The sequence below is a fragment of the Urocampus carinirostris genome, chromosome 17 (genome assembly GCF_059441175.1).
Source record: "Urocampus carinirostris isolate Australia breed hairy pipefish chromosome 17, RoL_Ucar_1.0, whole genome shotgun sequence".
Lineage (NCBI taxonomy): Eukaryota > Metazoa > Chordata > Actinopteri > Syngnathiformes > Syngnathidae > Urocampus > Urocampus carinirostris.
The window spans coordinates 1,644,562-1,659,422 of NC_142365.1; the positions used below are offsets into that span (position 1 = coordinate 1,644,562).

At 43.9% G+C, this 14,861-nt stretch overlaps 1 protein-coding gene across 1 annotated transcript; it reads left to right on the forward strand.

Moving 5' to 3' along the window:
• Positions 1–3,520: 3,520 nt before the first annotated feature.
• Positions 3,521–9,473, forward strand: LOC148348900 (LRRN4 C-terminal-like protein). The gene is made up of 2 exons (XM_088321638.1): positions 3,521–3,639; positions 8,073–9,473. Exon 2 carries the CDS (start codon positions 8,081–8,083, stop codon positions 8,756–8,758), a length of 678 nt encoding a protein of 225 aa, XP_088177764.1. The 5' UTR covers positions 3,521–3,639; positions 8,073–8,080; the 3' UTR covers positions 8,759–9,473.
• Positions 9,474–14,861: the final 5,388 nt, after the last annotated feature.

Here is a 14,861-nt window from a genome sequence, read left to right on the forward strand (position 1 = left end):
CGTCGCATAAAAATGACGTCAGCAACAACAAGCTCTCATTGGATTTATATCGTTTTTTCTCTTAAAATATTGACGAACATTCGTTTCAAAATTCATTTTTGAGAATAATGTAATAACCATTTTTTATCAAATAGGCCCTAAAAATGCTCAGCATCATTTATTATGGAAATCACAACAAATACACATTGATATATCAAACGTTCCAGAGCTGTACAAAATTGAAATTGATTAAATATCTAAATTATTGTGTGAACACTAAGATAGTTCAATCATTGTTTTGTCTCCTTGATCAATTACGCTACAAGAAATACAATATAATCCATAAAATAAATGTTTTTTTTGCGTTCCTTTTTTGTAATTTTGAGTATTTGGATTTTTTTTAGACATATGAAGTGTTTTAATGAGTGAACGTTAATTTTTGTTACCAGTCGACTGTCACAATAAATAGAAATAAAAACAACTCAAGTCATTTAAGACCGAAAGACCAGCAGAGTAGAGTGCAGTTTTCACTAAAATACTGCAGAGGGCGCTATTGACCCTCCCGAGCATACACAAGGATTTAAACGGTAATCTTTAAATTATTGTTATAATTTTCCAATAAAGTATAGCCATGGTTCGAAGGATTAGTTTAAAAATGTAATTCGATACATTTTCAAGTTGCCTCTTGAAAAATGTAATCAGTAACGTCATCTGAATCCTATGATATTGATGTAACTTTTGATTACGGTACTTTCGGATGATTCCAATATGCTAATAAAAGACAAACAATATAAATATAATTACTCATTTGTGTTTAACATTCATGAAAAATGTAGCATTGACAACGAATTGGAGGAAACCAAGGTTAGATAGTTGCTATTTTCAAGCGTAAACAAAAAGAAAATGGTCTCTTTTACATGCCGGTCAAGATATTTTTCTTCTGTTTTCGTTGACATCAAAAACCCAAAGTTGTTTCAAACACATCAATTCTTCACTTTTTAAATTTCCAACAAATGTTTTTATGTGTTTAAAGTGGGGTTGCCAAACCTCTTAAAAGCATGGGCCCAACTCGCCCGTTTTTGGGGGTGCTCAAGCACCCCAACGGTGACCAGACAATGAAGGTGCTGTATCTGAGTCAGATCAGCAAGCTTCTCTTGTTAGCGTTAACCATGGAAACCAGTACTGGTTCGTGTGTGGGAAGAAAACCCCATAAAAAAAAAAAACGGCCTGGAAAGGAATGGGTGCCGCCAGGCTGTACTTTCCCAAGACTCACCACAGGACTTGGTGCCCTGACGACCCTGGTGGTTAAAGCATCTGTGACCGGGAGTATTGTTGTTACAATTACTGTATACCAGTTTGAGACATGACTAACAATACACCTTGTCTTTGTCTTGTTGGCTTGGAGAGGGGTGGGTGCCAGCAGGCTGTCCTTACCCAAAACCCACCACAGGACATGGTGTCCTGATGACTCTGGCAGTTAAGGCATCCATGAATCGTGAGTATTGTTGTTACATTTACTGCATAACAGTTTCAGAATTGACTGACAATACACCTTGTCTATGTCTTTCTGGCCTGGATAGGGATGGGTGCTGCCAGGATATACTTTCCCAAGACTCATCACAGGACTTGGTGCCCTGACGACTCTGGCGGTTAAAGCACCCGTGAACCGTGAGTATTGTTCTTCCTTTTACTTCTTAACAGTTTGAGAATTGACCAAAAATAAAACTTGTCTATGTCTTGCTGGCCTGGATAGGGATGGGTGCTGCCAGGATATACTTTCCCAAGACTCACCACAGGACGTGGTGCCCTGACGACTCTGGCGGTTAAGGCATCCGTGAACCGTGAGTATTGTTGTTACATTTACTGTATACCAGTTTGAGACATGACTAACAATACACCTTGTCTATGCCTTGTTGGCTTGGAGAGGGGTGGGTGCCACCAGGCTGCACTTACCCAAGACTCACCACAGAAAGTGGTGCTCTGACAACCAAGGCGGTTAAGGCATCCGTGAACCTTACATTTACTGCATAACAGTTTAAGAATTGACCAACAACAAACTTTGTCTATGTCTTGTTGGCCTGGAGAGTGATGGGTGCCGCCAGGCTGTACTTACCCAAGACTCACCACAGAAGTGGTGCCTTGACGACTCTGGCAGTTAAGGCATCCGTGAACCGTGAGTATTGTTGTTACAATCACTGTATACCAGTTTAAGACATGACTAACAATACACCTTGTCTATGTCTTGTTGGCCTGGAGAGGGATGGGTGCCGCCAGGCTGTACTTGCCCAAGACTCAACACAGGACGTGGTGCACTGATGACTCTGGCGGTTAAGGCATCTGTGAACGTAAGTATTGTTCTTGCATTTACTGCATAACAGTTTCAGAACTGATCAACAATAAACCTTGTCCAAGTCTTGTTGGTCTGTAGAGGGATGGGTGCCGCCAGGCTGTACTTGCCCAAATCTCACCACAGGACGTGGTGCCCTGACGACTCTGGCGGTTAAAGCACCCGTGAACCGTGAGTATTGTTCTTCCATTTACTTCATAACTTTTCGAGAATTGACCAACAATAACACTTGTCTATGTCTTGTTGGCCTGGAGAGGGATGGGTGCCGCCAGGCTGTACTTGCCCAAGACACCCTAGAGGAAATGGTGTCCCTAGACCTGGAGGGTCTGCTACACTTCGTGTCTACACTCCATACTTAATGCTTGTACTCTGTTCTCAATGCACTCCGTGGAGGCTAATTGTAAACAAAACACGCTGGCACTGAGAACACCGCTGCCCCCTAGTGTAGTGGAGGTGCAATCGCACTTTATTCTGGGAAAGCTGAAAAAAAAAAAACGCTGAGTTCGACTCGATACTTTTGTCTGAAATGATGCAATCTTATTCAATGCGTCTCGCTGTTAAAAAGTCCTCATAAACTACAAACATTTTGCAACCCTGTTTTGCAGTTTTTGGTGCGCAGATGTCCCAGATGTTCGGTCGGGTCAGGGATGTAGGGCACGAGTCCGAGGAGGCGGGAGCGGCAGAAATCTTTGAGCTAGCGTGCCGATTTTTCATTTCCTCCCTTCCAGACCGCAGGCGGGAAACAACGAGCCGGACGAAAAAAATGCTTTTTACGTGAATAGCGCAAAGGAATGCGGCTTAATTGGGGGAGCCGGCCTTATCAGAGGTGACGCTTTCCAGTGTAGTCATCGTACACTCCGCACCCCCTTCTTAAATGCTTTTTTTTTTTTCATAGAAGCAACGCGTTTCACCAAAAATGTCCAGAGTTTGGGGACCACTGGTTTACATCAATAATCCAGTGTTTTGGTTTGCCGGCGTCCCTGCGTCCTAGACGCATGATTTTTGCTGGGGACCCATCGTGTCAAATCAACGTGCGTCCCCGGGACGCAACTTTTTGGACACAAAATTGTGATTACCCGCAGCTTGTTTTTCTCGTGTGCTTCTCTGGGTGTTGTTTCACGGGCCAGATCAGGCCCGCGGGCCGCCTCTTTGACACCTGTGGTTTACGGGGAGGGAGTGCGATCCGGTGCGGGGGTGGAGAGGGTTTGGGAGGGCCGCAGGGAGTCGAGGTCAAAAAAAATGTGAGAGAGCGAGTAGAAGACACAAGAGCGGCGTCAGAACCTCCTCCTCTCATTTCAACCTGACAGCAACAAGTAAGTTTTTCTCCTCACTCGCCTTTTATTGTTTTTTTTCCTTTTCCTTTTTTGAATCCCTATCCTGTCCAGGTTTCATTGTTCGGAACGGTGTCCTTCATTTTCCTATCATCCGTCCTTGTTTGTTCGTCTCCTGTATTCTTGTTCCAAATGTTGTTTACTCCGTGACCAATAATTCCTCCGCAGTGCACACCCACTGCTTCACAGGAGGGGGCTCTCGTTTGTATCACAGTCTTGCGATGACTTTTTGGCTTACTGTCGGAAGAACTTTTACCGGGTACTCACTATCACGACCGGAACAGAATTAGGACCCAAATGCGTAACGTTAAGTAGTTTATTGAGAGAAAGAGGAAGGCTAGCGCTCACAATGTTGTGCTCGCTGGACGAGGGAAGCAAGCCGTTGACAGAATCGGAACGTGTTTCGAAAGTGGAAGTGGAACTTCCGGAACGGGATACGGTGGTGTCATAGACAAAAAAAAAAACTGGTCGATAGCCGGGACAGGAGAGCAAAAACGTGGTCGGGATCAAAAACAGGTTGTAAGCCGGGGCGGGAGAGCAAACGTGGTCGGGGTCAAAAAACAGGTCGATAGCCGGGACAGGAGAGCAAAAACGTGGTCGGGTTTAAAAACAGGTCATAAGCCAGGACCGGAGAGCAAACGTGGTCGGGGTCAAAAAACAGGTCGTAGCCGGAGACAAACAGGGAAATCAGGAACGGACGGGTGGAAAAAACAGGTGCAAAAAGGACAGGAGTCAGAGTAAAAGTGCTTGCCTTGTAGAAACAGAGGTTCGCTGACGGACTGACAATAGGCAAGAGAAAGGACGGAGCTTAAGTAGGACGGGGAACCAATCAGGAAGCCCGCAGCGGCTGGCGCCAAACGAGCAGGCGCTGAACTCCCTTTTTTTTTTAATTTTGAGGGTCATCAAGAATCTGAACACATTCTTCCAATTAAATTCTCTCAGAATCCTGGAGCAAGTGGATGTTTTACGAATATTCCACCACTCATCGTCCATTATCTTTAAATCTAACTCATTTTCCCATTTTCCTTCAAGTGCTGAATGCCCACTGCATGCCATTAATCGTTTATGGTCGGTTGCTCGGATCCATTAAGTACACGGGTCATGGGGACACCATTTCCTGTGGTGTGTCTTGGGCAAGTACAGCCTGGTGGTTCCCATCCCTCTTTAGGTTGGAAATATTTCCAACCAGTCTCTAGTTACGGTTGGTTGGTTAGACGCCTTAACCACACAGTTCGAAGAACACCATTTCCTATGATGTGTCTTGGGAAAGTACAGCCTGGTGGTTCCCATCCCTCTCTAGGTTGGAAATTTTCCAAGCAGTCTCTAGTTACGGTTGGTTGGTTAGACCCCTTAAGCACGAAGGTTGTAGCGGCACCATTTCCTGTGGTGTGTCTGGGGAAAGTACAGCCTGGGGGTGCCCATGCCTCTTGAGGCCTAGAAATGGTTCCAACCTGTCCCTAGCTACAGTTGGTTGGTTGCTTGGTCGGACCCCTTAACCACACGGATCGAAGAACACCATTTCCTGATGTGTGTATTGGGCAAGTGCAGCGTGGGGGTGCCCATGCTTTTTGAGGCCCGCAAATGTTTTCACCCAGTTCCTAGCTACAGTTGGTTGGTTGGTTGGTTGGACCCCTTGAGCAAACGGGTTGTAGGGGCACCATTTCCTGTAGTGTGTCTTGGGCAAGTGCAGCATGGGGGTGCCCATGCCTCTTGAGGCCCAGAAATGTTTCCACCCATTCCCTAGCTACGGTTTGTTGGTTGGTTGGTTGGACCCCTTAATCACACAGTTCGAAGAACACCATTTCCTCTGATGTGTCTTGGGAAAGTACAGCCTGGTGGCGCCCATCCCTCTCCAGACCAACAAATCCGAAACTGCTTTACAGGAACTGAAGTGGTCCTTCAACTGAAGATTGCGAAAATCTCTTTTCATCCTGCGAAACTCTGCAGCTCGCCATTTTGAACTATCCTACCTATTGCTGTTAATGCTGGGTTTTGTCACCCTGTTGCAACAAGTACGTTTTGACTTCCCGTTGACATTTGTCCCCTTATTCGCTCGTCGTCCGACCAGGAAAAAAAGAAACAACTGTTGGGAGTGTTCGCGTGATCCCGTTTGGAAAATGAAGCAGGGACAGCGTTCCTGTAAGTGGATCCAGCTGACAGCCGGGTCGACTCCGTGACTGCTTGGCATTGTGTCCCCGCCCATGTTGCGCAATACCGTCTGGAATGTCGAATTAGCCTGAACAATAATCCAGACGCTAAATAAACCTCCGATATGAAAACTCGAATGTCTTCATCGAACAAAAACGTTAACGGAAAAACGGGAGCGGACCGGTGTCAGGTCGGATGATTTTTTTCCAGCCGCATTCCGAAACACGGGTCAGAACATCCATCATTCAGTCAAGAACCAGAGCAATTCTCAATTTTTTACAGTGCATTTTTTTAGCACATGCAGTAAGAGAAAAAGGGTTTTTTCAACCAGTCTTCTAAAAAAGAACCGATTCCGAAAAGAAAGGGCGATGAAAATCAGGCAGAGGAGCAGAAGCTTTAGCACCAGCCTATGTCTTTTTGTGCACACCGCTGCCTTTCCTCTGTGATTTTTCTCTTTCAAATCACAATTTCTATTCTCAATTTTATTTTGAAATTGTATGAATAAGACACAAAAGGATTGCTTTGCTGACCGGCATTTAAAAAAGGACCAAAACCTAAAAATGTCTGATATGTCAGGACCAGAATGGAAACAGGACCCAATTGCGTCACGTTTCTAACAAGTTTTATTGGAAGAAAGAGAAAGGGTTGCGTCCATGATCAGGTGATTAATGGACGCGGGAAGCAGGTCGCTCTGAAAGCGGAAGTGGATCTTCCGTGGAGAGCGATGGCGGTGTCGGGGAACGGAAAAACAGGTCAGTAGCTGGAACAGGAGAGCAAGAACGTGGTCAGGGGTCGGAAGCGAGTCGTAAGACAGGAAAGGAGAGTAGACGTGGTCGGGGACAAAAAGAGGTCGTAAGCCGGGACAGGAGAGCAGACGTGGTCAGGATCAAAACAAGTCAAAGCTGGAACCAGACAGGAGCAAAAAAGGGACAGGCGGGAGTCAGGGTCGAAAAAGGCTTGCCTAGTGTTCACTGAGGTTCGCAAACGGACTGACAAAAGGGGACAGACAGGACTGGTTTACAGCTGAGTCACATCAGTAATCATGACACGATAAGGTAAATGTTGGAAATGATTTTGTTATTTTATTTAGCAAAGAATGAGTTCAGATGACATCCCTGCGGCCATAAAGGTATCGTTCCTGCCTGAGGTTCACTGCCGTGCCTGTTTTTCTTCTTCAAGATCTTATTCAAGGAAAATGTCAACCATCATTGCATTTAGGTCACGCTCTCCCGAGCCAAGGTTGAATAAATAAGTCTCAAGAACTGATACCAACGTAATCGCGGCCTCGAGTAAATCCACAAGGATTCATCTGTGAAGCAGACGGGACTTAAAGGAGGCTTTTAAGAATGGAGTTATGAGAAAATAGGTAAAGAAAACCGGAAAATCAGTTAAATCTGTCATGAACCAGAACAGGATCAGGACCCAAACGCGTGATGTTACTCACACAAGTCTTTTATTTTAAAGGAAATGGGGAGTCATGCATGTTAGGCAGCGGTCTGGCGTGGAAAGACAGGAAGCCAGAGACTGACGAGATCGATTCCAATTGCCCGAGTTGATATCGGACGGATGGGGTCGATACCAGACAGGAAGGGACAGACAGACAGGATAGATAATGAATCAGGATATCGAAATGAAACAAGACGGACTAGACGGGAAGGAAAACTGGAGAGAATAATAAACAGGGCAAAAATAGACAAAACTGGTAACCGATATTTAACAGGACAAATTGGGAACAATACCGGACGGGGAATACCAACAGAAGAAACCCACGTCTTGCGGGGGCAGATGTTTGTTGACGGGCTGACAAAGAAAGAGTGAGAGCACTGAGCTTAAATAGACGGAAAGCCAATCTGTCAACGAGCCGCAGCCGGCGCCACACGGGCGGGGCCATTTGGGCGCCATGGCAACCGTGACAAAATCTAGTGCACGGAATCAGACAGAATCAAATATTTCCGCTTTAAAATGCATCGAGAAACGTATCGCGTCGCCTTTTGTCGGGAAGTTATATCTTATACAATATGGCCGCATAGCGGAGGCTTCCACGAACCTGCCCAGCCTCCTGGGGACTCGTTGTCAAGGCAACCCAGAATGTTCTTTTGCTTTACAGATGTAAGATTAAGGCCCCGCAGCAGAAAGCTCACGCAGATGAATAAGTGAATTAGCGTTACAATGCGCTAAATAATCGAGCGGTTTATGGACGAATACAACGATTGTGTGTTGCAGCCCTAATCGTGACGGCTCCTCACTGTTCTTTGTACCGTTTTCAGAACAAGCAATGGCCGCCGGCAGCCGAGCGCTTCTTTGTTTGCTCCTGCTGAGCGCTTCCGCATCCCGGCTCACGTCCAAACGCCAAGCGGGTCCCCAAAAGTCCGAGACCCCCGCGCTCCCCCCGGACGAGGATTACGAGGACAAGGACGACCTCTCCACCGTTCCGCCGAAAACCGCGTCGGGAGGACCTCCTCGGAGATGCCGTCACAACCCTTGCGAGGAGAACCAAGCGCCCTGCGCCGAACTGGCGGCCGCCACCCGTTGCCTGTGTCCGGGGTGGAGCTCAGACCGAGAGGCCCCGGGGCCCCCCTTCCTGAAAACCCTCAGCAGGAAGGGTTCGGGGGCGGTCTTGCACTGGTGCGCTCCGTACTCACCGGTGACGGCGTACAAGGTGACGGTGGACGGGACGGAGCGCAAGACGTTCGGGAGGGACCGGCGCAAGGGGGAATGGGGCCCCGTAGAGAGCGGGGCCGAGGTTTGCGTGGTGGCCCTGAACCACGCCGGGGCCAGCGAGGGCTCCTGCTTGAGGTACGGGACGGAGGACCGAGGCGTGGCCCTGGAGGCGGGGCTGTGCGGAGGCGCTTTGGGCCTCCTGCTGCTTCTCCTCCTGCTGGTGGCGCTGTTCTGGAGTTACCGGCGGCGGAGGAAAGCCACCCATGGACCGAGAGGCAATGCTGGAACGTGAACAGCTCGTTCGCTCACCCTCACGCACTCTCTCCCATCTGACACTCTCTTGCACTCTCTCAGCCACACGTTCTCACTCTCACACTTTCTCACTCTCATACACTCTCTCACTCTTACACTTTATCTCACGATCTCTCTCACTCTCACAATCTCTTTTACACTCACAATCTCTCTTGCATTCACACTCTCTCGCACGCTCACCCTCTCTCACTCTTACATTATCTCACGCTCCCTTGCACGCTCATAATCTCTTTCACACTCTCTCTCACTCTCTTAATCTTTCACACTCACAATCTCTTTCACCCTCACACTTTCTCACCCTTTCTCACTATTGCGCTTTCTCTCACGATCACATTTTTTCTCTCTTTCACACTCTTTCACGCACACTCACGATTTCCCTTTCACTCTCACACAATCTCGCTCTCACTCTTTATTTCACAATCTCTCACAATCTCTTTCACCCTCACTCACTTTCATAAGCTTTCACACTCACAATTTCTTTCACCCTCACACTCTGTCACTCTCACACTCTCTGACCCTCTCTCTCACTCTTTCTCACTCTTGCACTCTCTCTCACTGTCAAATGTTTTCTCTCTTTCACACTCTTTCATGCACCCTTACGATTTTCCTCACACAATCTCGCCTTCACACTCTCTCTCACACTCTCGCACTTTCTATCAACCACACGCTCTCTCTCACTCTCACACTTTCTCACTCTTACACTTTATTCCACAATCTCTCTCACAACCTCTTTCACCCTCACACTCTCCCTCACTCTCATAATCTTTTTCACACTCACAATTTCTTTCACCCTTCACACTTTTTCTCACCCTCACGCTTTCTCTCACTCTCACACTCTCGTATATTTTTCTCTCTTTCACACTCTTTTACGCACCCTCACAATTTCCCTCACTCCCACACACTCCCATCTCCCTCACTCCCTCTTACACTCTCTCCTTTTTTGTTTTCGTGGGGTGACCCCCGAATACCACAAACTATAAGTACCGTATTTTCCGCACTATAAGGCGCACCTAAAAGCCTTTATTTTTTTCAAAAGCTGACCATGCGCCTTATAATACAGTGCGCCTTATATATGGATCGATATTAAGTCGCAAAGTCTTACAACTAATGCAGCAGCCGCCGACTCGATTTTCCCCCGAACGCCAAGTGGTCCGCGGTGTATGCTGGGATTTATTTACCGGCGTTTCATTGGCTAACCAATGTGTCAATCATCATTTCAATGGATCACTATTGGCTAAAGTTATTCGGAGGTCAAGGGGACGGATCCTTTTGATCATTTACAGGCTGGCATAGGCTTAAACGGCAAAACAAAGCCTGCACTTGGCTGAAAAAGATGAATGCGTATAGCACGTGGCTGACGGCATACAGAAAGCATTTTTTACTATACTGTATTTGTAAATATTTTATTCTCCTGGATTTACTACACTCACGGATCTAAGAGGACATTGGCTGCACATTATTATGAACACAACGCCTTCGGTGAGCTACTCCGGCTATATATTATCCCTGTATCTTGTTTCAGACTGAACTCGATGTTTCTGTGATAAGCGGTGCAGATAATGGATGGAATGGAGTGTCTATTTTGAAATTCAACTCAATTCCAAGTGTTTATTGTCATATGCACAGTAAAGTTGCGAGCGAAAAAGAAAATAGAAAGTAAGGAATGGTTGGCATTTCTTGAATCCCAAGACTTGAACCTTCCGAATGATATTTGGAACGACGCATTTGAGTGACATCGTACAGACACTGTTTCCGTACATGTCTGAGACACGTATTTGCTTCTTTGCAAGCTTTGGGAATGTTAAGGGGGTAATCAGTTGGACTGAATCATCTGACTGTTTTGTCAACGTTCCCATTGTTGCGCCTTATAATCCGGTGCGCCTTATCTATGGAAGATATAGGACCAAAAACTATTTTTTGGGGGTGCGCCCTATAACCCGGTGCGCCTTATAGTGTGGAAAATACGGTACTAGGGCTGAGTTTAGTTATTCGCCTACTGAATATATTACATTTGGAATGTGTACAATTTGGTTACTTCTATTACAGCCAATATCGATTCATATAAATACAATTATGATAAATCTATTCCTTAATATAAGTAGAGTTATCAAAAAAAAAAAAACATATGTACCCAAGTATGTAGTGGGAGTAACTTAAGATGTGGTTGATTTAAAAATTGTAATTTGATATTTAAAATTTCAATAGAAATTTATCTTAAAAAAAGAAAAGTCGAAATAAAGAATTTCGATGAACACACATTATTGAACCGAGCAGTGTCTGAAATGAGGTCTTCCTGGACGCCCGGGGCCTGCGTCTTTTACGTCGGGCGTACAAATCAAACGTTTGCTTTATTCCGATTTCGAAATCTTCTTTCGGTTTGGAAATTTCAGTTAGTTTTTTAATTTCCATCCTCTGCAGCCAATCAGAAGCCTGCATCGAATAACTTCGTGCTTCCGGACTTTCCCGGGCGTTATAAGGTCACGCATTTGCATATCATTTTTCAAAGTAGACGCACAGAGAACACAAGAAAAATGGAGAAGTGGTTAGGAATCCAGCCGAAACCTCAGCCCCAGAAGAAAGATTCAAAAGAAGCTAACAAAATGGATGACGCTACAAAACGTAAACGTACATTAAAAGCATCATGGAAAGAGGAGTTCACGTGGCTTGTAGTAGACGACACAATGGAAAACATGCAATGAATGTTACAAGTAGATTTATAAAACACTTAATTTTAAAGTGTTGTTCTGTTATATATTCTGATGATCAATCCTTAATACTTTCCAACAATGTTTTTTTTTTTTTTTTGCAATGATTCGTCTTATTGTGTTTCAAGTTGTGAAAAATGGGGCAGGCGACTTTTCAGAGTTGTCCAGTAAATTTTTCTCATGACTTTCAGGCACTGTATAAAGCATTTTCTAAATCAATGTTGATTTCACATCACTATACGTTTCAAGGATGTACAATATCAATGAGTTAAGGGGGAATTGATATTCCCTAGAAACTAGTCCAATGATTTTTTTTTTTACTTCAAGTCACTCGTCGAATCCCTTTAATGTTAAACAACGTACTCATTATTTAAAGTACAGAAAAATAGACAAATCAAATCCAAAATAGAGCTTTAATTGATCTTTTCAGGCAGGTTCAACAAAACAAAGATATAGATTGAAATAAAACAATGATGGGAAATTCATCATGATATTGGAATGTTTTTGAGCTCAAATTTCCACTCTTGCTTTTGCAGCTGCCCGTTTTTGTGGGTGTGAAAGTATATCGATTTCTCTTTTCCTTCCAGGAAAAACTTGATAGTCTTTCTTCCAATGCTTATAAACTTTGAACTAAAAAAGATGGCTCCTCTATTCTAAAAATCTAGAAATTCCTGGAAAATGAGACATTGAGTGACGAAGCAACGATTTGGGATTTGTCGGTCTCTAAAGTTTGGACTCACTCTGGATCCTTTTTATGGTTTCGATGCAATCGGAGCATGTGACTTCAAGGGACATGCTGTCATATATGACCATTAGATGTCGCTGTATTGTATAGTGCAGCCGTATCGTTCGACCGTGAACCAATCTTTTTTTTTTAATTAATAGTAATATTCAACGCAGTATAAATTAAACTTCAAGCAAAACAATTTTACCATTTCACCAAATGATGGCAGTATCCCTATGGCCAACTTTCCCTCGGCTTTCTGTTAGAATTTCCAACATAGCGACTGTAAATAAAAAAGGAAAGTTGACTACGATGGTCTTCTTTCACAGGAATCCGAAACTGGTTAATTTGCCCAGAGACTGTGGCTGTTTTCAAAGAATATAATATCGAGAGGCAACGCTAGACTACAACAACCTCACCGGAAATAAAAACTGCGAAAAGGTGAAGCCACTGGAAGCTGTTTTAACGATACAGTGGCGCGTTTTCACAAGACCCTGCCAGTCCATTGAAAATGCTACAAAGGTGAGCTATGAAGTCACGAGGATGATCGTCAAGCGCTGCAAACCTTTGACGGAGGGTGAATTTATTAAAGACTAATCAAAGAATGTCAGGCTGAATTTGTCGACCATGACACATTTTCTAGCTTACTAAATCGGTCACCCCGCTTTTCTTAAAAGTTTGTACACCCCTGGTTAGCGGAACAGAAAGCAAATTAAGCAAAACATGAAATGTTTCTGCTCAGCATTTTTGAAGGTTTTTGGGGATCCGTAGCACCAAGATGGCGTTAATTTCCTCTAGATAAGCCTCATGTTATGTGTCTTTATTGTGCCTTTCTCAACTTGCGAATATCTATTAAAAAAGTATCAGGGTTATTTAATGCTTCATACATTTTTGTTTGAATTTCAATGTATAAATATTTTTTAAATTACGTTTTTTTTTAATCGCTAAGAATAATACGCATTATCCCTTTTAAGTTGTTATCTCTCCCACGCTTCCTAAGCAAAATATTTGCTGCTCTCTGCTGGTGGCTTGAAGAAATGCAGCCATTCAGCGTTCATTTCTATGTTGACTTATGGCGCTCATTGAAAATTGTAAAAAAAATCTAAAATGATGGTAACAATGATTAAATAATTTTCTAAATCAGAATAATTGTTATAAACATTACACAGTTGAATAAATAATAACAATAACGTGAAAAATAAATAAATAAATAAATTCCAATAAATAAAACGAAATAGGAAAAATATTTACGTCCACTATAAACAGGGTTGGGTAGGGTTACTTTAACTGGATTACTTTCAATTACTTTTGGATGACTACAATATCAAATATGCTAAAAATGATGACTCACAACATGTGGTAAGCTTTCTCTCCTGGCTTTGATCTCCGGCAAAACTAACATGAAATGCGACAGAAACAAAATAAAAATCAATCCAAACATCATTTTTGCCCTTCCGTGCGTTCCGTTACTCCCCAAGCCTGCACAGAATTGAGTCATTTTATTCATTTTTAGTTTCTTTTGTCTTTTGTTAGCATATTTGGTATTGGAGTCATCCAAAAGTCATTGAAAGTAATCCAGTTAAAGTAACCCTACCCAACCCTGGAGATTTACAACGTTCTGCTTCCCTTACTCTAAGAGAAATTGAAGTTAATTCAGAGTATAGGAAGACAATGGGAATTGACGGAAGTTGACATTTACGGAGGATGCATTTATCCCATTGCCGCAAAGTCAGTGAACAGATGCTCTCATTTGCCACGCGTGCGCAAATATACAAATAAAACGCTTTGGGCCTGCAAGCTGCCAGATGTTCAAGGAAAACAAAGAGCAATTATGAGGGCACCTCTAGCATCGCCCGATCAAATCAAGGCCGTGTTAACTCCACCCGTGACCGGACATGTTACCGAGGAAAATCATGACTTTTCTCGTTAACTAGTACTGAAACTTTGTGGCTCTACTGTGGTTACAACAGATGATCAGGGTTGGGTAGGGTTACTTTAACTGGATTACTTTCAATGACTTTCGGATGACTCCAATCCCAAATATGCTAATAAAAGACAAAAGAAACTAAATAGGAATAAAATGATAACTCACAACACGTGGTAAGCTTTCTCTCCTGGCTTTGATCTCTGGCAGAACGAACATCAAATGCGACAGAAACAGAATGAAAATCAATCCAAACAGCTTGCCAACATCATTTTTGTCGTTCCGTGTGTTCCGTTACTCCCCAAGCCTGCACAAAATTTAGTCACAGGTATACAGTATACCCCTCCGCCATTAAACCGAAGTGATCGCTGGCATGATGGCAAGGAGTTATTGGGTGACTCATCCAGAACTCTTCACACTGGAACTGAATGGACCAAAACATGACCCACGAGTCTAGCCATGTCTGACATCATCAATTTACACGGAATAGGACTGCGGCGAAACCACTAGGAACCATTCAGTATGATTGTATTAACCGTTCTCAACCACATGCAGCCATCGCAGTTTATTTGGCTTGTTAACACTACCGGTTACATATTGAAAATAAAAACGGTGAAAATGTGATATTTGATGAGTGTTTGTGAAGCGTTTTGGGAAACGACGGTTCAAAAAATGGTCTGTGTTCATTTGAATGAAAGTGAAAGAGCTACCTTCTGACAATAACAACATA

Bases quoted from the DNA above. Each gene is read 5' to 3' on its own strand.
- LOC148348900 (XM_088321638.1), top strand. From the start codon at position 8,081: ATGGCCGCCGGCAGCCGAGCGCTTCTTTGTTTGCTCCTGCTGAGCGCT.